Source organism: Nelumbo lutea, chromosome 5, assembly GCF_056320005.1.
Source record: "Nelumbo lutea isolate HS-2025 chromosome 5, American lotus-T2T, whole genome shotgun sequence".
Classification (NCBI taxonomy): Eukaryota; Viridiplantae; Streptophyta; class Magnoliopsida; order Proteales; family Nelumbonaceae; genus Nelumbo; species Nelumbo lutea.
In genome coordinates this window covers 46,558,734-46,586,726 of record NC_142688.1, presented here as the reverse complement: position 1 = coordinate 46,586,726, position 27,993 = coordinate 46,558,734, and the positions used below count along the sequence as shown (strand labels likewise).

The following is a 27,993-nucleotide window of genomic DNA, read 5'->3' as shown; positions in this document are numbered from 1 at the left end:
CTAAGAAAGGCCTACTCCTTAGTCCATAGTGAAGAGAGTAGGAGGAAGGTAATGCTATCCTTCCAGCCCACAAAGGCAACATTGGCAGCAATAAAATTAAAGCTAGAGGAGAAAAGGAAAAAGAAGTTAAGAAGGAAGACAAAAATGATATTTTTTGTGATCATTGTAAGAAGCCCAAACACACTAGGGAGACATGTTGGAAGTTGCATCCGCACCTAATGCTAGCTAGACTCAAAAACAAGAAAGAAAGTGCTAATACAACAACTAATACTTATAATACATCCTCTCCCAGCACAAGGACCACATCCTTGGATGCCTTGGCAGTTGTCCAAGATGCATTGACACAGTTAGAAAAGGAAGATGGTATTTCTGGATCTTCAGCTACTACACCAACTCAGTCTACTTCAGCCCTTGCTCATACAGGCAAGGTTCAAAGTATCAATACGATACGAGTTTCGGTCGTATTATATCGACACTTAGAAACGGCCAAAACTCTATTTTTTTATTTTTTTTCAAATTTTGGTTTTTGGGAAGCTTTTAGCATGCTTTTTATTATTAAAAGAAATTGGGGGTCCGAAACACCTGGAAATAGGCATTTCGGGCCGTGCCCTTTTCAAAAGATACGATACGATACGCCCGATATGGGACGTATTGTATCGATACTTTGAACCTTGAATACAGGTATAAGAGCTATTGCATGTCATGTTTCTATCCCAGGTAATACTAGACTTTCTTGGATAATAGATTCAGGTGCTTCAAACCATATGACCAATATATCTACTTTATTCACCACCTATTGTTTATCCTTTGGGATAGACAAAGTTTTCATTATTGTTGGTTCTCTTGTATCAATTTATGGTAAGAGAGACATCAGATTATCAAATACCACCACCCTATCCTTAGTTTTGCATGTTCCCTGATCGATGTATTTTTTAGGGATTGGGACTGATTGTGAGATGAATGGAGTCTACCTACTTGATCATTCACAAATGGAGCAGAGGGAAGTAGGGAAATTGTTTGTTTCATAGTCTTATAGCAAGGTTATACTTTGGCACAACCGCTTAGGTCATTTATCTTTTGGGTCTTTGAAGAGTCTTTTTCCAAACTTGTTTGAGTCAGTAGAAGTGTCTGAGTTAAAATGTGAAAGTTGTGAGCCTGCAAAACATAGTAGATCATCTTATCATTTAAGTAATAAAAGAAGCAACTTTCCTTTTTGAGGTTGTGCATATTGATGTTTGGGGACTATATCATACTCCCACCATGGAAGGCGGGGTACAAATATTTCTTATTATTTGTTGATGATTATACCCACTTTTCATGAGTCTACCTTATGCACTCTCGAGATGAGGTCCCATCTCTAACCCAGGCCTTCCATTAGATGATTCTAACCTAATTTGAAACAAAAATCAAAACTCTTAGATTTGATAATTCCAATGAATATTTTACAGAACCCTTAGCATCCTATCTCCTTGATTATGGGGTCATTCATCAGAGCACATGTCCTCATACACCTCAGCAAAATGGAGTTGTTAAGAAAAAAAACATGCATATCTTAGAGGTAGTCAGAAGCATCATTCTCAACTCCAATGTTCCCATACGCTTCTAGGGGGATGCAATCCGTGTAGCCGTATACCTCATTAACAGGGTTCTTTCACGGGTCCTAAACATGCATACATTGTTCAGTCTTCTATATCCAGATAAGGACCTATTCACTATTCCCCTCAAAATTTTTGGGTGTACTTGTTTTGTTCAAATCCTTGGACCTCATCGCTCTAAGTTTGATCCCAAAGCCACTAAGTGTATTTTCCTTGGGTATGCACAAAATCAAAAGGAATATTATTGTTATGAGCTAGTTTCAGGGAAGCGCTTTGTGTCCATTTCTTTGAGGATATGCCCTACCATCATAAGTCTTCTCGTCAAGGGGAGAATAGTGAGGAAGGGATTTCAGTTTCAGCCCCAAAATTTCCTTAACATATTCCAATTACTGGGGGGGGGGGGGGGGGAGTTGTGAAGAAGATTGTCAAAAATGCAGAGAGTTGAGAATGTATCATAGAAAATGGTGGAGGCGGGTTGACTCTCGTACTCAACAACAATCCAGACCCGTTCTAACATCTTCTATAGCCCCAGATCCAGACACTACTACTGCTATCACTGTTGATCCCACTGTTACAGATGCTCAGCCTTCGCTAACAGATTACCTTGATCTTTCAATTGCTATTCGTAAAGGGAAGCGTCGTTGCACCTCATCCACTACCCATTGCATCTCCAAGTTCCTTTCCCATAATTGTTTCTCAGAATCCTATAGATCTTACTTGGCATCTATTTCTGCTATTCCTATACTCAGAAAAGTGCAAGAAACTCTTTTGATACTTGAATGGAAGGAAGCAATGCAAGTAGAGATGGATGCTCTTGTCAAGAACAACACATGGAAACCAATTAACCAACCTGAAGGGAAGAAACCTGTTGGATGCAGATGGGTGTTTACTATGAAATATAATGCTGATGGTATTGTAGAGATGTATAAGGCTAGATTGGTTGTAAAGGGATTCACACTAACTTATGACATAGACTATATAGAAACAGATGGAGGGTAATTTGGCCCGACCTCATAGCACGGGTACACGTGGGCGTGACCTTGCTCAAGCAGTAACTCAGCGTGACAGCGCAATAGACGCAACTGCAACTCGGAGGGAAAGTCCCACCGAGTTCAGCCCGGCAACTCGGCGGGATAGACTACTCGTTAGGAGCCGCCTGACCTGCACCTCCTCCCCGGGGCTAAGGCACCTCGGGCTACCTCTGAGCTCAGGGTCTTCTAACTTTTCCTAGTACCCGAGCTCCTCTCAATGGATCTCGGGCCACTCCCAGACAGGAACACACCGACCCATCTCTAGATACCCCGAGGTGAAAACACTTCGGGCCAAGCAGCTCGGCATAGCTTGCCACAGGCAGCTCGCCGCTTACGGGATAGCCCGACGCAAGGTAACTCGCGAAAAGGTAGTTCGGTATACCGTAGGAAGATCTCCTGCTCGACCACCGTACCCGACAAATCTGGGACAACCGCCATGTCCCTTGCCAGAGAGCGTCGTGCCTACCACCTTTAGACGGGGTCGTACACCTGACAGGCATGAACCCTACAATGACGACCCCGCGCGTGCCACCTCAGCCCTCCTTGTAACGGTTGTGGTAGGCTAACAGTGGTGGTTGTACCTGTCCTGTCAGAGGCCAACAGGCCTGATGCAACGGAATTCTGTTATAAGGAGCCTATTCTCAGAGAAAAGGGGTATCTTTGATCACTTGCACTATCTGCACTCTTAGCCTTTATCCTCTCCTTGCTTCTTACACAGAATACTAACTTAATCGTCGGAGTGTTCCCACCGGGCAAAACCCCCTGGGATTCTTCTTCTTTCTCATCTCAGGTACCTTTCGGAAGCCACGCGAGTGCCAACTAGGAGTGACCAGATTGCGCACCATCATAAACCTTTGCACCTGTTGCAAAAATGAACACTATCAGAGTTCTTCTGTCCATTGCTGTAAACTTCTCATGTCCACTATTTTAGCTGGATGTTAAGAATGCCTTCCTCAACGAAGACTTGCAAGAGGAAGTACACATGGAGTTACCCCTTGGCTTTTATAGTATAGAAGCAGGAAAGAAAGTTTGCCTTTTGAAGAAGGCCTTGTACGGTTTGAAACAATCTCCAAGAGCTTGGTTTGATAGGTTTAGACTAGCTTTGGACAAATTCGAATACATACAGGCTCAGTCAGATCACACTCTCTTCTTTAAGAAGACGGGTCATTCCCTGACTCTACTTGTAGTTTATGTAGATGACATTGTGATAACAGGAAGTGACACTAGTGAAATTGAAACCCTTAAACAACACCTTCACAAGGAATTTGAAGTGATAGACCTACGAAAGTTACATTATTTTCTAGGAATTGGGGTAGCTTGATCTAAGCATGGCATTTTCATCTCTCGAAGGAAGTATGTTTTGGACCTATTGGAAGAAACTAACAAGTTAGGAGTGAAACCTGCTGATACTCCCATTGAGCCCAACCATAAGATAAGTGCAGAAATTGGAAAACTCCTTGAGGACAGGGCTATGTACCAAAGGTTGGTTGGAAAACTTCTTTATCTCTGCCTAATTCGACCAGATATTTCTTATTTTGTTAGTGTTATTAGTCAATACATGCATCCTCCTAGGACCACCCACCCCCTTGCAGTAGAAAGGATTCTTGCCTACTTAAAGAGACGTCCAGGGAGAGGTATATATTCTTCAAGAATAATAGTCATATGAAAATAGAAGTGTATATAGATGCAGATTGGGCTGGATGTGCTGATGACAAAAGGTCCACCTCTAGATATTGTGCATTTGTGGGGGGAAATCTCATTTCCTAGAGAAGCAAGAAACAAGATGTTGTTGCTTGCTCCAGTGCAGAAGCATAATATAGATCCATGGCCAATGGTGTTTCAGAAATGTTATGGCTGAGATCCTTGCTTAATGAGTTGGAAGTTGATTATGAGAAGCCTCTGACGTTGTATTGCGATAATCAATCTACAATTAATATTTTGCCCACAACCCAATACAACATGACAAGACTAAGCATATCGAGCTTGACAGACATTTTATCCGAGAGCGAGTCGCATCTCAAGAAGTATGCCTTCCCTACATTGTCTCAGACATGTAGTTAGCTGATATCTTCACCAAACTAGTCACAAAAAACATATTGGAGACAGATCTACACAAGTTGGGCATGACAAATATCTACTCCCAACTTGAGGGGGAGTGAAAAAATAGTTGGTTAGCCATGAGTGTGGGGTTCCATACCCACACTCAGGCTCTAGTGTGTTTGGTTCCATACCCACACCTAGTTGTTTCTAAATTCTTTTAAGTTGGGCTCCATTTTCTTTTTTGTTTTATTAGGACTAGGACTTTATGTTTATTTTCTTTTCTTGTAAGGAACCTAAAGCTATAAATAAATCTACTTTATGTAAAGAACCTAAAGCTATTTTCCTTTTTCTTTCTTCTCTCTTCTCCTCTCTTCTCTTCTTCTTATTCTCCTCTACTCTTCTTTTCTCTTCTTCTCTTTTCTGAATTACAGTAGAATAGAAATCTACTTGCTTTATTCAAGCCTTCCCATTTCTCTTAAATTCACCATGATTTTTTTTTATACATGGGGGAGAATAATCAAGACTAGAGGGGCAAAGACCTGGTGAATTTAACCCAAATCATGGTGAATTTAGCCCAAGTCATGGTGAATTTAAGTTGAGGCGTTGAAATTTATTTAAATAACCTTGAGCCGGGGATCCATTTAAGCCAAATCATATTTTAATTAAACATAATTTTTTTCTAGTCTATTTATGTTATCCTCTAGTTGTTCTTTAATTAAATGGTTGGACCACACTCCAATTGGGTCTATCCACAGTTTGGGCATTTTGGGTTGATTTGGATTCCTCTCTCTCAGAGATTTCTTCTTGTGGGTAATCTATCTAAGGCCCCATTTGGTTTGCAGGAATAGGGGTCCGAAATTGGAACCGAAATGGGTTGTCCCGATTTCAACTGTTTGGTTGAGCGGAATCAAAATTTCATTTCCATTCCTCATAGAATGGCATTCCTCCATTTGAGAGAATGGCCATCCCCTGTCCTTCCATTGGGAGTGAAATCTCATTCTTGTTGATTCTAATTTTTATTTTCATCCATGTTTGAACCAAACAGACTACGGGAATAGACCATTCCAATTCCAATTCTAATTCTGATTCCGACTGCGAACCAAACATAGTAACCACAGGAAAACCTTTATTTTTTCTGGCTCATTCTTGTCTGAACCAAACATACTATGAGAATAGACCATTACAATTCCAATTCTAATTCTGATTCCCATTGTGAACCAAACGAACCCTAAGAATAGTAACCACAGGAAAACCTTTATTTTTTCTGGACATTTGATTTTCCTTGCTTTGCTTATCAATTTACATAGGGAAAAGGGAAGGGTCTAGGCTATTATTTCCTCTCAATAAGTTATGTGCAGTTTTCACTGTCAATTTCCCATCAAGGGTTAGTCCCCAATGTTGTCCGATCTAGGGTTAATGGGTTGGTGAAGTTACTTTATTTTATTTACTTATTTCTTGAGGAACTGTATCTGCCAATTTTTGAAAGTGCCGTAAACTGTAATTCTGAGTACTGAATTCATTTACTTTCTGATTTTGAAGCTGTGATTCCTCTAATTGGGTTCCTATCAAGTCTGTTATTGACTTCAATTCCACCCAATTGTCCTGCCAGAAGTTGCATTTTATCCCATTCCCAATTTTTCACATTGTTCCTTTTCAAAACCTCAAGAGATCCTCCTATCATTCATGAGCTTTATTGTCTAAAATTCACCTTCCGTTAGATTTTCATTAATTCACTGTCAGTGATTATTAACAGAAGTTGTCGATATAAGCGTTTGAATATTTTAAATGACTAAATTGCCCTTGAATGGCAAGTCAAGCATATTAAATGTTTTATGACAAAATTACCCTGACCCAAGCCCAAGCCCATAGCAGCCGAGTAATTTTGTCTTGAAGAATTAATAATGTTGACTGATCATTCAGTTGGTTATGTAAATGCTTACATAAAAAAATTCTATTAATGATAACTAACAGTGATCTAATGAAAATCTTAACTGAAGGTGAGTTTTTTGGAGGTTTTAAAAAGTCGTGATTAGGGCTGTTCACGGGTCGGGTTGGGTCGGTTTACAGGGGTTTTTCCAATCGATCCGACTTGGTTGGGTTACATGAGATGGAAACCGAAACCGACCCACTGATAGGCAAAACCGACCTAATTGGTTTGAGTCGGGTTGGGTTGATTTCGGTCGGTTTCGGTTTTGCTTCTATACAAAAATGATAGAGAAGTCTAGAACTAAGAAGACACCTAATTCTAATTGTAATTGCCTAATGGGTTGCCTATTTGGTGTAAAAGACTAGAAAAATTAGGATAGATACAATTTAGTTAAGTAGGAACTAGAAGGTAGGGCTGTTCTAGTTCTAGTAGAAGACTAGTTAAGTAGGAAACTAAGAACTACCGAACTAGAAAACTAATTGGTTCGGTTTGGTTCGGGTTGGTTTCGGTTTTCACATAAGAAAATCAAAACCGACCCGATATATCGGTTTATGATTTTGCCCAACCCAAAACCAACCAATGTTGATGAAAACCCGGCCGACTCAGGTTGGGTCGGTTCGGATTGGTCGGTTTGATCGGGTTGGGCCTTCTTATGAACAGCCCTAGTCGTGATGAATTTAAGAAAAATGTGAAAAAGTCATGCTGAATTTTAGATGATATCTCTCAATCTTTTTTTCTCTTTTGCACTTGATCAGACATGAATGAGAAAAGTTTAGTCATGTTAAATTTGTGTTTGTATCGATGAAGAGAAACGTAGCTACTCACTTTGTAGCCCATAAGACTGAAAAGTTCTTGTTTCTGCTAGATTCCTGCTCTTTGGCTGTTGACAATCCTGAATCTTGATGCATCCGTTGCGAGTAGTTTTTAGGATTGTTTTTCTTTTGCCTATAAAGTAAACAAAATAACAGAGTGGAGTGGAGGAAGAGGAGTGGTGCCGTGGAGGTGGGATCATATAGTTGGTTAAGTGTGGATTAAAAGGGTGAAGACAGGTGATAAGGCACCTGCATACCAGGTAGGTCAATAAGAGATGAGGAAGATTGAAGACTGAAGATGCAGAGGGCCAGAGGGACAAGAAAAATATGGTCTGGAAAACACATTTATGATGGAAAATTAAGATACACATGGATATAATAAAAAATTACATAAATCTCAAAAACACATTAATAACAATAAATATCATTAAAAAAATAAATAAAGTGACTCCCGTCTTTTCCATCCATTATCAATATTACATGTTCATCCCCACTCTGTGTATGGGAATTAATATAAACTCATAATATTTAAAAAAAATCCAAACTCTTGATTTTAGTACATTTATTCCCACTCCCTTGTTTATGACATGTATGCGTGTATAAAGCATATTTATCAATTATGTGGATGCATATTTTGCCTTTTAGGCATAAAAGAAATTGTGGATATATATATATAATTTTAATGCACTTGACACATATGACATACTATATTGGGTGACAATAAATCTAATGTCAATTATATGGATGATTCATCATATAATCTACCCACAGTCTATTTGGCTAGACAAGAATGGGAATGGGAATAACAGTTCCGATTCTGCCCAACCAAACAGCTGGAATCAGAATAGTCCATTCCAATTCCAAACCTCCATTCCTGCAGACCAAACGGGGCTCGTAATTCAATTTTAATTATCATATGTTAATTTTGTCATGTATAACTTGAATTAATTTTTTTCTTAATTTTTAAACCTCATGGCTTGCAATGCCTTTAGACTTATGTCTCGACTTTTTGGGATATTGCACCTGATCTACTCCTTTAGCATTGGGTCCCATGCTGAATAAAGTTCAAAGCCATCCATCTGCTTGCATGATGGCTCATCACTAATCGAATGAGCACCAATGAATTTATTTGTGGTCACTTGCCCCTCCGGTTCTCCCTACAGCTTGAAAATCAAGAAGAGCAACAGAGGAAAACATGTGACAAGGTCTCCTGAAATCTAAAACCCTGCAAACACCTAAAAACATACGCATCCAGCCACAGTAGGAACATCTCCCCATGAACTTATAGATACATATACGGGAGATATTCTCAATGAGCGGCTAGATCCATGTTATCAGAGCTTTTACTTTTAGGTATCCGGGCTCTACATTTTACCCATATCAGCCAATTCATATTGATACTGTGAACCTGAGGCTAAATTTGGTAGGATGCAAAAATCATTTGGTTTTGGCTTGATAAATTTTGTTTTATGTTTGGTTGTACTTGTGACGAGTATGTACACTAACTTTTAAGACTGGAATCTACCTTACGAGCAACTTGAGTGCAAAAGTTTGTCTCAACTTTTTGAAAGCAGACTTTGCCCCATTTTGAATGCAAAAATGTCAGAAAAAGAAAACAACAAATTTACTTTCATTTTCAGTATGATGACGTATTCTTACCAAACAATTGCAAAACTGAACTAGAATACAAATTTACCTTGGTTTTGCACTTGCATTCTTACCAAAAGCAGCCTTGTATACAACCATAGTGCCGTAAGAAGATTCATGAGTTCAGACCTATTTTCTTAAACTATAAATACAAGAGAGAGTGGAAATCTCATGCTGAAAAGTATGATAATGCAGGTTTGAGTCAGATAAAAAAGTAGACTGCACTTACACGGTAGTCACTGTCTACTCCCTATGGCATTACACTTCATGGTTTTCATATTATTCCTCATGCTTTTGATGGTAAATAGGATAAAGATGCAATTTTCCAGCTTCTTATATAAATATATTTATTTCGAAAGTTCATTATTTCTATCACATAGGATCCCCATACATATCTAATTTGTATAACTTCATTAAATGCTTAATGCTTGAAGAATGAGATCACCAAAGGAAATAAAATAGCACTATTGTGACCTACAGCGTCTTCAACCTGATACAAGTGCATCATTTAAGTGAATGACCGCAAAGCTCCCACCCTATCTCGGGGAATCAGACGTAGTTCAGATCCATGCTTAAGGAAGACGTTCCCTGAAAAAGAAAAATAAATAAATAAAACCGTCTAGAACTAATAGAGGACCTTCAAGTAACAATTTATTCTGATTTGTCATGTTTGATGGTTCTCTTTCTAATTGGAGGCACACACTTGGTACAGAAATTCAGCCACATATTGCAATATGAAAATTGAAGATAGAATAATTTGCAATTAAAGAACAACATAAACTTCATTTACAGTCGGTTTCTGATATTGTTGTGTGTGTGGGGGGGGGGGAGGGGGGGGGGGGTAAGGAAACTGAATTGAGGCAAGCTCTAGCCAGCTGGAGAGAACATAAACTTCATTTCCATTGGAGTTCCTCCAAGCCTCCAACCCATAGGTTCTACGAAGACCTACTGAATTTGCCAAACTCATTAAGGTACTCACCCTCTTACCTCACTTGACCTGTTGCCCAGAGAGCAATCTCCGATCTTTTAGCCTCACTCCCAATAGTGAGGTTAAAAGATGAAAAGTAAACCTTTAACTTCAATCAGAGTTGCACCTTGGGCGTAAACTTAACTGCCTTTCGTATTTTTTTTTGCTCCTTGCACTTGAAATGTGAATTCAGATAGAAAATTAATATATGGATGTATGCGCTTGGGCTCTTTGTTGTGAACCTTGTATGAACTAGTGCAGTGTGATTCATCGATTTATTTTTCTAATGGTTCCTTGATCTTCTGATGTCTTCCTAGAAATTGATCATATTTCCTTTTTGCTATGGAAGAATCGAAGGTGATTTTTTTTTAGTAAGTAAAATGGAAAGGAAGTGCAACCAAGTGTCAACACTGGGGGATACTATCCACCTATAAGATTATTACAATAACAATGATATGGCCCCACCCATTATCAAGGATGCCCTCCTCCAAAGAAAAGGCAACATAGAAACTAAAGTATCAGAATGAGCACATACTACACTTATAACATCCTGATAGACACCCCTTTTGTGTGTGTGTGTGTGTGTGTGTGTGTGTGTGTGTGTGTATCTGGCTTTCTTTAGCTTTTTTTATGGGTAAATTGTTTCCCTAATTGAAGTAGAAACCAGAAAACATTAAAAATGACCTGAAATGAACAAATTAAACAGTAAAAGTAGAAGAGAAACAGCATTACATGATCTATGAAAAACAAGAGCTATTTTTGCATCTACGACTAAAAAATGGAGGAAAAAAAGCAAAGGGACAAAACCTCAAGTATGCTGAATTTGGCAAAGATATACAAGATACAGAGAGAGAGGGAGAGAGAGAGAGGACGCTTTATTGCATTTACAAAAATTGAGAGGAAAGTAGAAGAAAAGCTTGTTGTGATGAATACAATGACAGGGGCTACTAGTTAAATCCCTGTCACAATAAATACATTAACATTTCTGTTTTCTTTTGCCCCAAATCCATTTTATGGATCTCTAAATTGAAAACTGATTTTATATGATTTTCCTTACACCCTTTTACCTTTATTTATACAGCAAGATACAATTTAGCTAAACTACACCTAAAATTTATACACCACCAATATTGAGGCACCAAAATGAGGGATAAGGCTCCAAGAAAATTCCTCATCACCTTGACAATTATGTTAGATCATTTGCTGTTTCTGGATGATGGAAGTCATTATGTTTTGAGGTGGAAGATTCATATATTTTAGTTTCTAATTCTTCCATCTTTTTGATTAGTAACAATCATAAATATTATTGAGTGTGATTAATGAATTATATATGTAATTTTGTTTCATGCCTAGCACCTCTTTTTGATTGGTTTACAAACTGCTACCTATCCCAGTTGTTCTTTTTGTATAATGTATATTACATTCCCCTGAGAGGTATCCTCCAATACAACATAGCCCTATTTACAACTGGTTTTTGCTGAGCATCAGCAATGCTGTTGGTTTATCTAAGTGTCCATTTGAAAATTGTTATTACTTCCCTAGTCAAGGAATATTTCTTCAAGCTTTGTATATTACACAAAACCCTACTTCTGTTGAATAATTTTTCAGAAGGAAGTGCTACTGAATCTGAGGATAACAAAACTTGAGGGGGCTGTGAATATTAAGGAGTTTAGGCCTATTAGCTTACTTCACAGTTTCTATAAAATCTTGGCTAAAGTCTTGGCAGAAAGAATGAAAGGGGTGATAGGTAATGTTATTTCAAATAATCAGAGTGCATTTATTCCAGGCAAACAGATGGTAGACTCAATTTTAGTTGCTAATGAGTTAATTGATTCAAGGAGAAGACAAGGTATTCCGGGGGTTGTTTGTAAGCTTGACATTGAGAAGGCTTATGACAATGTCAATTGGAATTGTTTGGATAGGGTGTTGGACTGCATGAATTTTGGACAAAAATGGAGAAACTGGGTTAGTGTTTGTACTAAGACCTCTAAATTTTCAATCCTAATTAATGGGCAGCCCACGGGTTTCTTTGGTAGTTCTAGGGGGCTGAAACAGAGAGATCCTCTGTCACCCTTGTTGTTCATCTGTGTTATGGAAATCCTCACTCTTTTTAGTATGAAGGCTGCAGCATCGGGATTATGGAACGGGTTTGCTATCTCTCCAAGTAAAGAGAGTTAATATTCTTCAGTTTGCTGATGATACCCTCTGCTTTGTGGACACATCTCTACCTCAGTTGGAAACAGTTCTTGGAATTCTGAGTTGGCTTGAAGTGGTTACAGGTCTCAAAGTCAATCTGAACAAAAGTAAGATCATCCCAGTGGGTCAAGTTGTAAATTTGGAAGATTGTGCACAGATATGGTCTGCCATATGGAGCTCCTTCCAATTAAGTATTTGGGGTTGCCTCTTGGGGCAAAATGTTCATCTTCTTCAATCTGGAGTCCAATCATTGAGAGAATGGAGAAGAAGTTGGCTCTTTGGAAGGCTAAATATTTATCGTTTGGTGGTAGGGTTACATTGATTAAGAGCTCCCTGTCCAATCTCCCAACACACTTTCTTTCTCTCTTTCCAATTCCAAATAAAATTGCAAAGAGGTTGGAACAGCTTCAAAGGAACTTCTTATGAAGGGGATGGGAGGATGAGAAGAAAATTCACATTGTTAAGTGGAAGCAAGTGTGTAAGCCTAAGGAGAAGGGTGGTTTGGGAGTTAGGAAAGTAAAAGATTTCAATGCTGCTCTTCTTAGCAAATGGATATGGAGATTTGCTTATGAGAGAAATGCTTGGTGGAGGTGCCTCATTGTGGCTAAGTATGGTGTGGATTGGGAAAATTGGAAAACTCTCGATCCCTTGTCATTTGGGGGTAGCTCTCTCAGGGCTGGTATTTCTAAGATCAGTACTCTTTTCATGAACGGGATCAAGTTTAAAGTTGGAAAAGGGGATAGAATCAAGTTTTGGAAGGATTCCTGGTGTGAGGAAGGCCCCTTGGCTGATGCTTTTCCCTGGCTGTTCCAAATTGCAGTGAATCAAGATTCTTCAATTGCTGATAACATTAGTACCGTTGGGGGCTCCTTCTCTTGGACTCCCCTATGTAGGAGGAATTTGCTAGACTGGGAAGTGGAGGAGTATGTAGGTCTGTTGAGGCAGATTCAAAATCAGAGAATTGCTATGAGTATGGAAGATGAATGGACTTGGAAGTGGAATGCAGATGGTAGATTCATAGTTAAATCCCTTTTCCTTAAGATGTGCAGCTCAAGTTAGGAGAACTTCCCGGATGGGTAGATTTGGAATCCCACATGTCCCTCCAAGGTTAACCTCCTGGTTTGGACAATGGCTTTGAATAAATGTCTAACTAGGGTCAACTTGGAGAGAAGGGGTATGCAGATTCCTGATCCCTCCTGTGTCTTATGCGGCATGGGTGCTGAATCTATAGATCATTTGTGCATTCACTGTCCGATCTCTTCAATCTGGGGACATTTCTTCAAGAAACTAGAGGTGTGTTGGGCTATAGCTGTTTATGAGTTGGAGATTGGAGGGTCTTAGCATGAAAGGCAGGCTTGTTTGGAATACTATTCCGCAGGCTGTTCTTTGGTCCATTTGGATGGAAAGAAACAATAGAATTTTCTGTAATCAATCTAAAAGTCCATATGAGATTGTGCAGAAAGTGGTGGGGAAGATTTGCTCCTGGGTGTCGGTGAATGAGGAGTTTAAAAGTCAGAATGTTTCTCTCCTTCTTTGTACTAAATCATGGATGTTCTTGTAATATGTTTTGGGCTCAGGAAGGCCTAGTTGGCCCGAATCTTGTTGTATTTGGCTTTCTCATTGAATAAAATTACTTTACCTTTTTCCAAAAAAAAAAAAAAAAAAATCTGAGGATGACAATGAAAGACCTGATATGCAGAGGAAGAAACAGACGATGATGATAACACTTTCTTTGATACATGTGATTTCTTTCATCAAGCTCCTTTAAAAGCAGTGCATCTGATTTCCGGAGATCATTTGACTCTGATGATGAAGAGCTTTATGCTGTTGATTCTGAGGATGGTATTGATAGTTCAATTAAATCTGTTGGTACTAACTATCTTTATGCGAGGCGGCACAAGAAATTGCCTAACCCCATTAAAAAGAGAAGGAAATTAGCCTATGGTCAATGATTCAAGATAACATTGGGAAGGATCTCACAAAAGTTTGCCTTCCTGTTTACTTTAATGAGCCACTCTCTTTGCAAAAATGTTCTGAAGATCGGAAATAATCTTACCTTATTGATCGGGCCAATGAATGGGGTAGAAGGGTAAGTTTTAGTCATATTTTAATGAACTTTCCTTTTTTTCTTTTGGAAAAATAATTATTACATTAAAAAATGCTTCCAGCATATGCTAATTACATTTCTTTCTTCTTAATATGTGGATGTACTGATTGTAGATAATTTTCTATAATATGTTAAACCGCAAGGATTAATGGTATTGGTTTCTGCATCACTTAGATTTTACTTGTTTCCTTTGATCCTTAAATTATTGCAAGTACTTTTTGACATATTCATGTTAGACTAAGATCAATTCCACTGTCAGTTCTATCTTCATTACATTTCTTTCTTCTTAATGTGTGTTCATTTTCCTGATGAGTTATTCCATTCAAATAGCTGCACATTTTATTGCTCTTGATTCTTGGTAACTTTTGCCCATAAAAAGATTATCCTTCCCTGTTCCGTTTCTTCTCTCTTCTTTTTTTGTTTTACTTTTGATTATTAAATGAGTTCAAACAATCAGGATACAATCATCTAAAAGTATTGATGCCAGGGCTAGACACAAATGCATCTCATAGGAGAAATCCATACGGTATATGAAACAACAGAAAACTGAAACAGAAAGCTGCTATCCTTGGAGAGATAGAATCTTTCATATATGGCTCTGCCCCCCCCCCCCCCACCTCCTCTAGCTAAACTTTTTTCTTGAAAAAGTAGTAAATTTGTATCAAGGAAAAAACATAATAAAATAGGTGTATATATACAACGATGTATAGGGCCCACTGCACAAAGAGACTCTGCACATCTGATCTACATTAAAGGACAACCAAAAAAACTGACCTAAAAAAAGGAGCAGATTAATCATCATCCTTAAGCAGACTCTGAACAGAGACCCAGCTAAAACATTTGCTAGAGGATTAACCAACCTGCAGATCCATCTCAACAAAGTTTTTTCTTTTCTTTTTTGCTTTTCTTATTGTATATATGAATCTTGAATGCACACATGTTTTAGGTTTTACATCTATTTCTTAGTAAAGAAAACTATCTAGACACAGCTTGTTCCAGTTATTGGAGAATGTGTTTCCATTGAGACTGTCAAAAAACAACATCCTACATGTTTCACCTTTTCTTTCCATCCTCTTCTTTATATAATGTCCTTCTCAACCTCTTATCAGAGAAAAGCTTGGCTATTTGGAAAAAAATAAAACAGCCTGGGCTGTTTTGAAGCTTTATACACATGATACATTATCTCACTTAGTTCTTTATTTTTCTTTTAATTATTAGAACATTGATTGCAATTACTCTTTTATCCCACACCCATGCTAACAACCATGCAGATAAAGCTTCAAAACAGCCCAGGTTTTTTCCAAACAGCCATACTTTCCCCCTCCTATCATGCTCTTCTCATGACATGACCTCCCCCCCCCCTCCGTCAGTCAAAGATAAAGGTGTAAATCGGGTCGTGCCGCCCACAGCCCGTGTGTCGGCCCGGCCCATATATATTGTATATAATAATTATATAATATATTAATATATATAAATTTATTTTCAATTTTATTATATTCTTTCATTTTATTATTGCATATATAAACATTATTGTATACATCAAAATTCATATAAAATAAAATTTTAAGGTCTTTTTTTATTTTTTGTCTTTTTTAAATTTATGTTAAATTTTTCATTTTTTTCAAAATTTAAAAAAATGGCTTGGCCCAGTTTGTATCAAGGAAAAACAAAATAAAATAGGTGTATACAATGATGTATAGGGCCCACTGCACAAAGAGACTTTGCACATCTGATCTACATTAAAGGACAACAAAAAAAAATTGACTAAAAAAAGGAGCAGATTAATCATCATTCTTAAGCAGATTCTGAACAGATACCCAGCTAAAACATTTGCTAGAGGATTAACCAACCTGCAGATCCATCTCAACAAAGTTTTTTTTTCTTTTTTGTTATTCTTATTGTATATAAGAATCTTGAATGCACACATGTTTTAGGTTTTACATCTATTTCTTATTAAAGAAAACTATCTAGACACAGCTTGCTCCAGTTATTGGAGAATGTGTTTCCATTGAGACTGTCAAAAAACATCCTACATGTTTCACCTTTTCTCTCCATCCTCTTCTTTATATAATGTCCTTCTCAACCTCCTATCAGAGAAAAGCTTGGCTATTTGGAAAAAAACAGCCTGGGCTGTTTTGAAGCTTTGTACACATGATACATTATCTCACTTAGTTCTTTATTTTTCTTTTAATTATCAGAACATTGATTGCAATTATTCTTTTATCCCACACCCATGCTAACAAGCCATCCAGACAAAGCTTCAAAACAGCCCAGGTTTTTTCCAAACAGCCATACTTTCCCCCTCCTATCATGCTCTTCTCATGACATGACCTCCCCCCCCCCTCCGTCAGTCAAAGATAAAGGTGTAAATCGGGTCGTGCCGCCCACAGCCCGTGTGTCGGCCCAGCCCATATATATTGTATATAATAATTATATAATATATTAATATATATAAATTTATTTTCAATTTTATTATATTCTTTCATTTTATTATTGCATATATAAACATTATTGTATACATCAAAATTCATATAAAATAAAATTTTAAGGTCTTTTTTTATTTTTTGTCTTTTTTAAATTTATGTTAAATTTTTCATTTTTTTCAAAATTTAAAAAAATGGCTTGGCCCAGTTTGTATCAAGGAAAAACAAAATAAAATAGGTGTATACAATGATGTATAGGGCCCACTGCACAAAGAGACTTTGCACATCTGATCTACATTAAAGGACAACAAAAAAAAATTGACTAAAAAAAGGAGCAGATTAATCATCATTCTTAAGCAGATTCTGAACAGATACCCAGCTAAAACATTTTCTAGAGGATTAACCAACCTGCAGATCCATCTCAACAAAGTTTTTTTTTCTTTTTTGTTATTCTTATTGTATATAAGAATCTTGAATGCACACATGTTTTAGGTTTTACATCTATTTCTTATTAAAGAAAACTATCTAGACACAGCTTGCTCCAGTTATTGGAGAATGTGCTTCCATTGAGACTGTCAAAAAACATCCTACATGTTTCACCTTTTCTCTCCATCCTCTTCTTTATATAATGTCCTTCTCAACCTCCTATCAGAGAAAAGCTTGGCTATTTGGAAAAAAACAGCCTGGGCTGTTTTGAAGCTTTGTACACATGATACATTATCTCACTTAGTTCTTTATTTTTCTTTTAATTATCAGAACATTGATTGCAATTATTCTTTTATCCCACACCCATGCTAACAAGCCATCCAGACAAAGCTTCAAAACAGCCCAGGTTTTTTCCAAACAGCCATACTTTCCCCCTCCTATCATGCTCTTCTCATGACATGACCTCCCCCCCCCCCGTCACTCAAAGATAAAGGTGTAAATCGGTTCGTGCCACCTGCGGCCTGGCACGACGGATTGCGGGCCGTGCTGCCCACAGCCCACGTGTCGGCCCGGCTCATATATATTATATAATAATTATATAATATATTAATATATAATTTTATTTTCCATTTTATTATTGCATATATAACAATATTGTATACATCAAAATTCATATAAAATAAAATTTTAAGATCTTTTTTATTTTTTGTCTTTTTTTTTAATTTATGTTAAAATTTTCATTATTTTTCAAAATTAAAAAAAAATGGCTTGGCCTAGTTTGCGGCCCGGCCTGGCATAAGGCTTGGGTTGTGACACAGCATGGGCCTACATGGACTCGGGTCATGGGCCATGCCAGGCCGACCCCTTGAAGTATCCCAGGGGAGGGAAGCACGACCCGTCTCGACCTGCGGGCCGGCACGGCTTGATTTACACCTCTACTCAAGGAATCTTCTCATATTTTTATCTTCAAATTGATTCCTCATAATGTTCTCAGTTCTCTCTCTCCACTTTCACCTTGTTTGATGTACTGAGTTGTATGTTAAATTTTTATGCTGATTCAGAAGGTGTCTGGTTCAGAAGGTGAGAAATGGTCAGCATTTAAATTTCTGGAAAGATATTTGGTGTGCAGAAAGGCCTTTGGCGCAGTTGTTTCCTCAGTTATTTTGCTTGGCTGATAATCAAGATGCTTTGGTGGCCAAGTGCTATGAAGTTTCAAACAATTCCATCATTTGGAGCCCCTCATTTAGAAGAAACTTTCAGGATTGGGAAATTAATCAAGTAAGGGAGTTATTTGAGCTGCTATCAAATCAAACCATAAACCTGTTGGAAGATGATAGATGGAGCTGGATCTGGAGTGCAGACAGTTTCTTTTCTGTGAGGTCCTTTGCCAAAATTTTGGAAGGAGATAACAAACCTGTTTTTCCAGATGCAATTGTTTGGAATGCAACAGCTCCTACCAAAGTAAATGCCCTTGTTTGGGCTGCTGCCCTGGATAGGTGCCTCACCAAGAAAGGCCTGCTGAGGAGAGGAGTGCAGATTAAAGACTTGAATTGTGTGTTATGTGGTCAGCCGTCAACAAGAGGATAACAATCATTTGTTCCTCCATTGTTCTGTTTCAATGTCTTTATGGAATCACAATCTTTCCTCGGTAGGAGTGCCCTGGATCATGCCAAAGTCTGTGTTGGGTCTGATGTGGTACCGGGACTGTTTAAGACTTTTCAAGTTGGCCAAAAGTGTTTGGAGCTCAATTCCTGCAGCAGTGATTAATACCATCTGGGAGGAGAGAAACAACAGTGTTCTAGAACAAGGCCAAAGGAATAGACACCCTCATCTCTAATTCCTTTGGAAAAATGGTTTCCTGGATTGCTTCTGTAAATGGTTTCCAAAACAGGGAGATTGGAGCCCAGCTGAACTCTAGAAATCTCCTTGAGCTGTAATGTAAACTGGTTCTTGGGCCTTCCTTCCTTCTGGGGGGCTATTTGTATCCTTCTCTATATTCTTAATGAAATTACCTTACCTTTTTCAAAAAAAAAAAAAAAACTATGCTGATTCATGTTCAAGTCGATTTGCATTCTGAGGTATCACGATCAAGGTTTAAGACTTTAATTATATACTTATATACAACTTAAATATCAAAAAAGATGAGACAAATGGGCAAATTTGTATGCACTATGTGTCCATCTTTTTGGTGTGACTTGATCAAGCTCCTCAAATAAGTGGTTCATATCTGTCTTTTACCGAAACAAAATACCTAAGATTAGTTTCATCTTATATTAGATTTCCTTTATACTGTAGCTTAAGAAGGAACAGCCAAAATAACCAATTGTTGTTATTCAAGGGTAAAAAGTTATAATCCCATGCAATGCTGATTGCTGAGCAATTCAAATGAGACTGGTCCATTTTTTTCCTCTTTTACATAAATGGGGAATGTCCATGCATTTTTTGTGCTTGTTGCAGTGTTGCATCTTGCATGAACACAAACATGTCTTATTCTGGAGTCATCTATATCAACTTTTTGCTCCAATTCTTTCCAACTCATTTTCTCTGCTTTGTTGTTTTCTTTTTATTTCACATATGATTAATTCTATTGATCATGCATTTTTTTTCTCAGCAAGGGAAATTTTATTAAATTAGAATAGAAACAGTACAACTAGATGTTGGAATTTGGAGAGACTTCCAACAACCCATGTGTTTTACTATATGTGATTACAACTTAGCCCTAGTAGTCCCCCTGGCCCATTTAAAAGAAGCGTCCATCTCTTTAGCTATGCAATAAATTTCCCTTATGCTATGTTTGGTTTGAAGGAAAAGGTAGGGAAAAGAAAGGAAAGTTAGGGAAACCTATACAAGATTTGTGAAGGTTTCCCTAACTTTCCTTTCCTTTCTTACTTTTTACTTCAAACCAAACATAGCCTTAGTGTATGCTTGTATACCCAAGCACCTAGAGTATTACACTTGTCCAAGATATGATTAACTTGGAGTCCCCTACTACCCCCACCTGTTAAAGATCGAGTCGCTTTGCTATTCTTAGTCCTTGCAACAATACTAATAACTCGGCTCTCAAAGAATCACCAACACCAACCGGGCCCAAATACAAGGCCACAACCTTATTTATTGTGTCTCTAAGCACACCCCCAACACCTTCCAGGCCCAGATTGCCCAAGAACTTCCATCAAAATTCAGCTTAACCTTTTTATTTGCTGAAGGTTTCCATTCCATTACCACTTTGTCCTTCATTGAATAGGAATTTTATACTTCTGCCCAAGCTCTTATTATATCCTCCATCAAGAAGACTTGAAAGGCCTCTATTGTTTTCACTCAATGTGAAATTTTTACTTTTATGCTATCCGCCAACTCTTCCAATTATCTGTTTTTCTCATTGAATACCCTCTCATTCCTTTCTTTCCAAATAATCCATGTTACTGCTACCCTAACTGGCCCACATGATTCTCCCTCTCTTCTTTGGCTGTTTAAGAAAGCTTGGACTAAAAAGGTTCACCACATCTTGAGGAGGATTCCATTTGCAACCAAAGAAATAGCAAAAGCAAACCCAAATGCAATGCACAAAAGAACAAGAGATTAGAGGAAATGGGGAATAGTCTCACCACTTGCCTTAACCAGAATGCACATATAAGGAGAAAGGGATGTACTTGACCTTCTTCTTTGGAGCATATATAGGCGTTAATCTTGCCAAGGAACACCTCTCATTGAAAGGCTTGAATTTTCACAGGGAAGACCCCCTCCTCCCACCCCCCCCCCCCACCCCCATATTATTTGTCTGAAGAAGAGTACTGAAGAAGGAAGCATAGGAAAACAAACCAATAGGATAAATTGATCAAACCCTACTATCTTCTATGTGTGGATCCAAGAAAAGTAGAAAACAGTTTAAAGTTTTGCCAACAATCCAAGTAGAGAATCACATTCACCATCTCTTATACAGCTATACCTCTGCTAAACCCAAAATCCCATTTTATTTGAGTTAAGAAAAAGAAGCAGCCAAAAATTTTGAGATAGGATCACCTTTGTAATTAGACAGGGAGCATAGTTTTCAAGGCGCCAAGGCAAGGCTAGGCGACTGGGGGGCGCCTAGGCAATGGATTTTTTTATGTTAAAAACATAGATCCTAGGGTAGTTTCCTAGGTACCATAACCATGTTTCTTTAATAATTATTCATGATTTTCATAAGAAAAGTATAAATTTCATATTAAAGTATAGAAAATCAACATATTCATGAGAAGAAAAGGAAGAAGGCAAATAAAATTCAAAAAATATAGGGGCTGAACCCTTATTTTTGTTATAGGAAAAGAAGAAAATAAAAAGTATTGGCAGTAGTAGTAGTAGTAGTAGTAGTAGTAGTAGTAGTAGTAGAAGAAGAAGAAGAAGAAAAAGAAGAAGTAGAAAAAGAATATATGGAAGAGGAAAATGTGCTCTGATTAGATAAAACTTTAAGTTCTTCCTTACTTATTGGTTCAGGTTTTTAAGTATTTGAGGGTTCAATACAGAATTTAGCAATGTTTGTGTTGATTAAACCCTAATAAATAAGAAAATAATAAAAAGAAATTAGTATATAAACACACAAAATGTTTATTTTAGTTTAATAATGTCTATTTTATAATTATAATCTCAAAAAGAATGAATACAAAAGGGCTTGGCGATTAGGTGAGGCGAGCCTCAAAAGGGCGCCTTGTCACCTAGGCGTTGCCTTGATAACTATGACAGGGAGTAAAGCAAAGGGAATTGGATTTTAAGAGGGGATTCACCTAACTGCAGACCTTCCCAGAAAAGGACTTTATCTCCACACCCCGCATCATATCTAATAAATCTTAGAAAAGAAAGAAGTACTCAAGTACCCATTGAATAGATTTCCAAGGTGAAGCTGAAGAAGATACTTCAAAGTGCACAAGAATTTGAGAACCAAAAGCTGTAAACATCATCAAGATAGAGGCCCCCCGAAAGTATATAACAATCTTTGACATCAGAAAAAAGTTTATGGTTTTTTTCTATCAAATTTACCATAACCTATACAGTTGATTATGGTATTCTAATGAATGATATATTTTACATGATTCAAAACAATAAACAAAACAGGAAGGAACAACGTAAGTAAACAAGAAAGATACACAAAGGTGATATCTTAACATACCTGCGCTTTGTTGAGGGTTGATACCAACACCATCTGAACAAAATAAAAAAGATAAAATTAAAGTCAACAAACTGAAAATTGAAAAAAAAAAATAAGGAAGTTTAGGGTGAAAATTCAAGTAAATGTGCATTGGTGACATTCTAGAAAAGGACAAGCATTTATTTTTCTTATTTGATAAATAAATGCAAATGTTGAAATAATGGTAAAAGGGATAAAAGAACCTTACCCTTACGGAAATTTAAATGTGACAGGTATAGAACCATGCAAGCAAAAATGAGCAAGAAAGTCACACCAGCAGTGTTTTAAAAGTGAAAATGTGACAGGTATAGAATGCAAGGCGCAAGGTGAGGTAGCTAATATGATGTTAAACATTATGCATTTTTTATTCTAGGAGTTGCCTTTGCTAATGTTGCTCATTCATTCATTCTAATAAAAGATATTTTTAAAAGACACTTAAAGCTATAAAACCTTTCTTTGTTATAGGGATTAAGATTTCAAGACCCTAATATGGACTTGTTTGGGCTTGCCTCGAGGGGCTTGGTCGGGGGTCCGGACACAAGGTGTCCTAGGAACACCAAGAGAGTGCCTTTAGAAAATCCCTCACTTGGGACCTAGGCAAGGCACATACCCTAAAATGCGCCTCACTTGTGCGCCTAGGCGCACCTTTTAAATCACTGCAAACCAGAAAAGAGGAATAAAAATCATGGGATTGCTTCTCCTTCAAAAACACTGCAAGTTAAAACCATGAAGTGCTTCAATATAGATGACCATGAGAAGACTTAACTTTTTACCATCTAGCAAAACACCAATTATAAAGAATATCTTTTCCATCCAAAAATTATGTTATTTTTCTACTCCCATATCAACCAATAAACTGCAAATTAGAATGCTACCATACTTCAAGCATGATGAATGATGTAGCAATCAATGAGCCAGCACTTCAGCTTATTGGTTGCGCAGAAAAAAAAACACATGTTCATTCATGTTCGTCACTATCCTTCTGAAATTAGATGGCCCACCTTCAATATCATACCAATGACTACAGTTCCAATGAAGCAATAAGATGTTAGAGAATTTATGGTGACCAATACCACCGGCTTTAGAGGAAAGCCTGGCAACTCTCTAATCATCGCTTCACAAGTAGATGGCAAATAGGCTCCCCCTATCATCAAAACTTTTAGCAGGAATGTGGAGCAGAAACCTAAATCTAGTCTTATAAACTAGTATCTATGGGGCACAGATACCTGTATAAGGATACCAATATCATGTCAGATACTTGAATTTTTTCTGTAAAATTCATATCCAATGCCATATCCATCCATGTTCTTGTCCATTATAAGAACTTAGGTTCTCGGATAGAGTTCATTTTATCATAACTTTTATTGACTTCGTTACCATTAGAGTGCCCCATTGGATCATGAACAAAGGAATGAGTTCAGGGGAACTTATGTGAATTTTGTGATTGGAGGATAGAAAACCTTTTGAGTTCTTAGCTTTGTTTCCTTTAGGAAGTTATGAAGGAGCCATCTCCCCTTCTAGAGAGAGAGCCATCAACATCAAATTTGATGGATTACCGACAGGAAGATGACCATTTAGAATTGGTGGTGTCTTTAGAAGTCACAGGTATGAGGTGTTAAAGATAATATTCTAGTGGTGTTTCCAGGTCTCAGCTCATGTATTCTCTTGGGTTTAAATATATAAAGGTCGGGGTGATTATTGGTTAGTTCAAAGAGGGTTTTTACTTTTGATTTCCCTTAGGATTGGCATTTACAGTAACAGAATAGTCCCAATGGATTCAAAATCTACTAATACTTTGGCAGAGAGTCTTGCCAAAAGTGGGGTTGGCAGCACCAAGTACCATTGGGAGCCCTCCCACCCTCTAAGGTAAATTTGTCCTCTTGCTTCTTTTGTTAGATTCATATCTGCTTTGCCTCTCTAAGGTTTGAGATCCTCCTTTCTCTGATTTGGACTGCTAGTTAGTGTATTCCTTCCCATTACTAGTTTACCAAAAATGGTTGATGGCAGTTCATTACATAGCAAATCTTTACTATTCTGTAACCTTCCTTACTCAAAGGATTATAGTGTAGCATAAGGATGACACAAGAGGAAATAATTCCCGAAAAAGCACTCACACATGGAAGCAATAAACTAGACAACCTCCTCAACTAGTTGACATTTCTTAAAAGAAGCAAGGGAGCACAATGTTAATTGGTTATTCAAGAAGCAGAACACCAAGGGAAGAAAGAAATGCAGACAAGCATTTACTCATCAGAAAGCAGACAAATGGCATGCAACCATGTGCAGAAAAAGTATGAAATGATCTTAGAAACTCAACAACATTAATATTATGGTAGAATCAAGATCAACTGTGCAATTCGCTCTTGCAGAAATCTCTAGGGGAAAAATGATCTGACAACTAAAGACCCAATCACATGTTCTCTTATCAATATGAACCACAAACTTTTAACCATGTAAAGGGATTACATGGCCAATCTGGATAATCAATCTAATAAAGTGATCTTTGGATTGTCATTGACCACATGGATAGGTTCAACCAAAATCATCATTACACCCCACAATGGGACTCCTAGCTAAACAATGAAAGTTTGAACATTGATTTTTCTTTTTTTTTCCCTTAAACAAACAATCCAGCAAAGAAGGATAGTTTCACCATAACGCAGGCAGCCATAGGACCAAAACCTGCAACATTAGAAAAGGGTAACATGGTATATTAATGTATAAACCCATCCTCAAAAACTATTTTGTAACCCTGAACACATGTCCAAGTTGCAGATCTTGCCCATCCACATGTCAATAGTTTTGTGGACAATTTGTGCTTTGGGATGAAAAGGTATTAATTTACGCCCCCCCCCCCCAGAATTTCTGTTTGATTCCTTTTACTCCCTTTTTTGTATTTATGTTCTCATTATTAGTTTTTTCCGCCAACAGAAATACATGATTGATAAATTGGTCAATACTCTTCAGATGTTTCAGCAGCAAATATCAACTTCAGAAATTAGGGTTACATATTAGACTACTTTCATGTCAGGGTGCTATACATCAAATAAAATGTGCAAAGCAGCACAGAGATATGATAATCACAATCTTTAGGAGTTCCAAAACCAAACAGACAGCATAAAAAAGGATCCATGAAGCTCATGCACCTTTAGTGCCTAGAATAACCAAAACCTTCAAGAAAATTTAATTTTTTTAGAAAATTCTAGAATTCTTCTATTGCTCCAAGTCTAATTTCTGTCTTTTAAGATCCACATATTTAGAAATCTTTTTTTTTTTTTGATAAATGACACATATTTAGAAATCTTCTCAAAACTAAACTCTGGTAATCCGTAATCCGGTTCCCAAAAAGAAAAGCAAATCGAAGCAAAGGTAAAAGCCAAAAGAAAAACCGCATGCAAGTTAAGCAAATAAAGTTAAATAAAAAAAAAGGTGGGAGAATTGGTACCATTAGTGATGATAGCGCTGGTCTGGGGAGGAACCTTGAATTCCTCGGCAGCGAATTTCAGAACTGCCGTAAACGGAGCTGCTTCTGGAACGCTGAAACTGGAAAAGATAAAGAGAACTCAGCTATTCGAAGATCGAAGGTAGATGAAGAAAGAACAATAATAAACAGTAAATTAAGAGAAAAAAAAAAAAGGAAATCATCTCCGACGTACACTTTGAACGGGAGTTTCGGGTCCGACGTCAGCGTGACCTTGAAGGAGACCTTTCCACCCGCCATTGCTGATATCTAGGTTTCCTAGCGCAGAGAGAGAGAGAGTTCTATTAGATTATTATGTCTGAAATAAGTAACGGATGTCAACACAGTGATACACGCAAGGAGAAGAAATGGGATTCAGTCAGTGCAAAGCCCGTTCAAACAACCATCATAGTCATAGGGAATATTTCTCCAGGGAGAAGCAGCCAAAGCAGGGCAGTAAGCCAATACTGCCCTCATCCAACAGATTGGCATCAATCGTAGATACATCCTCCATCCTCTGTATAGCTGTAAAGTGGGGCGGGCCGTCCCAAACCCCCGTGGCTGTGCTGGGCTTGAATTTTGAGGCGCGTGGGCATGGAACGAAGAAGAGCACGGCCCGCAGTCTACGCATGACACGGCTGGGGTTGGAGCTGTAATGTGGGCCGGGCTGGTGGCGGGTGCCAGCAGGCCCAGCACGACAGGGGTCGTGCCTGGCATGGTCGCTATACGGCTATAGTACCGTGCCAAGGCACGGGATGGGAATCCAGGCTTTACTGGGCCTAGGCTACAGAGGGGACCGCAGTATGGTTCATAGTCGTTGGAGGGGTCCCAACGGTTATATTTGCTATTTTTTTGGGTATTTATGTATTTTGGATGGGGGCAAAAAATTACTTTAATACCTCGAATAGTTAGTTTAGGATGGTATTTAAGTTAAATAACATATCATCCCTAAAACTGACCAAATGCCCCTCCTAACATCCATAAACAATTAGTTTTGAAAGGTATTTTGGTCAAATTAATCCCCTTAATTCCTATAAATACCTCTACCATCACTTAAGGGTGCCAATTGACCGATTTTGGATTGGACCCCCTTAATTCCTATAAATTAATTTGGACGGATTGGACGGACCAACAAGACATATTGGATTGGACCAATCCAGTCCAAAATATTTTATTAGATTGGATTGTACCTGATCTGTTCATAACATATTTATATTAAATTGGATTGGATTAAGACAATATCTAATCCATGATATAAGATAAGAATATAGGAGTTAATGGACTAGATTTGAGTTGAAACCGATCTAAATGAAAACAAAATTGAACAGATTGGATGGTCTAAACATTAAATTGGACTGGTCCAAAATGGTCCAAAATATTCATTGGATTGGATTGGACCTGGTCCATTTATAATGGACTCACATTGGACTGAATCGGATTGGACCAAATCCAGTCCAATTGACACCCCTACCATCACTTATTCTCACCACAACTCTTATACTCTATTGCTCTCTACAATCTATATGTTCTCATATTCTTAATTCTTTTACTTTTCTCAACTTCATTTTGTTATTCCAATTTCTAAGTTTCAACAAGGAGGAACTTGCTTCAAGTGTCTCAAGTTTGCAAATCAAATACTACAATTGAGAACCCAAGAGGCTTCTCTAAGGCTTCATTGATTCAAATCAAGAATATGGTGGTTGAACCAAGTAAGTAGTAGATTACATTTGTTCGGGTGATGGTTGAGCTAGCCAAGGATGCCACATGACTATCTCCATAGCCGCCCCCCTCTCAAAACACATCGTCGCCCATGCGTAATGGAAGAACACAACTAAGAAGGAGTGTCCTACATAGACAAGGAAGCAAACTTCAACAAGGAAGAGGAAACCTCTCGAAAACCTTGGCGGATGCCCTCATCTCGACAACCCAGGGAGCCCTATCCATTTGGGACATGGGCACCCAACTATAAATAAGTATTCCCCACTTGAGGTAAGGGACCTTTTGGAACTGCACTCTTTGAATATGACGTTATTTCAACCTGCTCAACCCAGGTACATCCTTCTCGATCCTATTGACTTGAGCATCGGAGTACCTACCCAGGGAACAACTCCTCAAGCCTCTGACCTTTCTCCTAGTTGTAGATCTCGGTGCACAGCTTCATCCTTCCACCTCAACCTCATCTAGTTAGCAGGACTATCTAA

General features: G+C 37.9%; 1 protein-coding gene across 1 annotated transcript; it reads right to left on the bottom strand.

Moving 5' to 3' along the window:
* Nucleotides 1–9,373: 9,373 nt before the first annotated feature.
* On the bottom strand, nucleotides 9,374–26,341 carry CCP2 (ubiquitin-fold modifier). The gene is made up of 4 exons (XM_088944194.1): nucleotides 25,989–26,341; nucleotides 25,778–25,875; nucleotides 22,315–22,347; nucleotides 9,374–9,640 (listed from the first exon to the last, which is right to left on the bottom strand). Exons 1-4 carry the CDS (start codon nucleotides 26,051–26,053, stop codon nucleotides 9,561–9,563), a joined length of 276 nt encoding a protein of 91 aa, XP_088800320.1. The 5' UTR covers nucleotides 26,054–26,341; the 3' UTR covers nucleotides 9,374–9,560.
* Nucleotides 26,342–27,993: the final 1,652 nt, after the last annotated feature.

Bases quoted from the DNA above. Each gene is read 5' to 3' on its own strand.
- CCP2 (XM_088944194.1), bottom strand. From the start codon at position 26,053: ATGGCGGGTGGAAAGGTCTCCTTCAAGGTCACGCTGACGTCGGACCCG. The intron at 25,876-25,988 runs GTACGTCGGAGA...TATCTTTTCCAG, and splicing joins CCGAAACTCCCGTTCAAAGT to TTTCAGCGTTCCAGAAGCAG. The intron at 22,348-25,777 runs GTACCAATTCTC...TATTTTGTTCAG, and splicing joins CAGCGCTATCATCACTAATG to ATGGTGTTGGTATCAACCCT.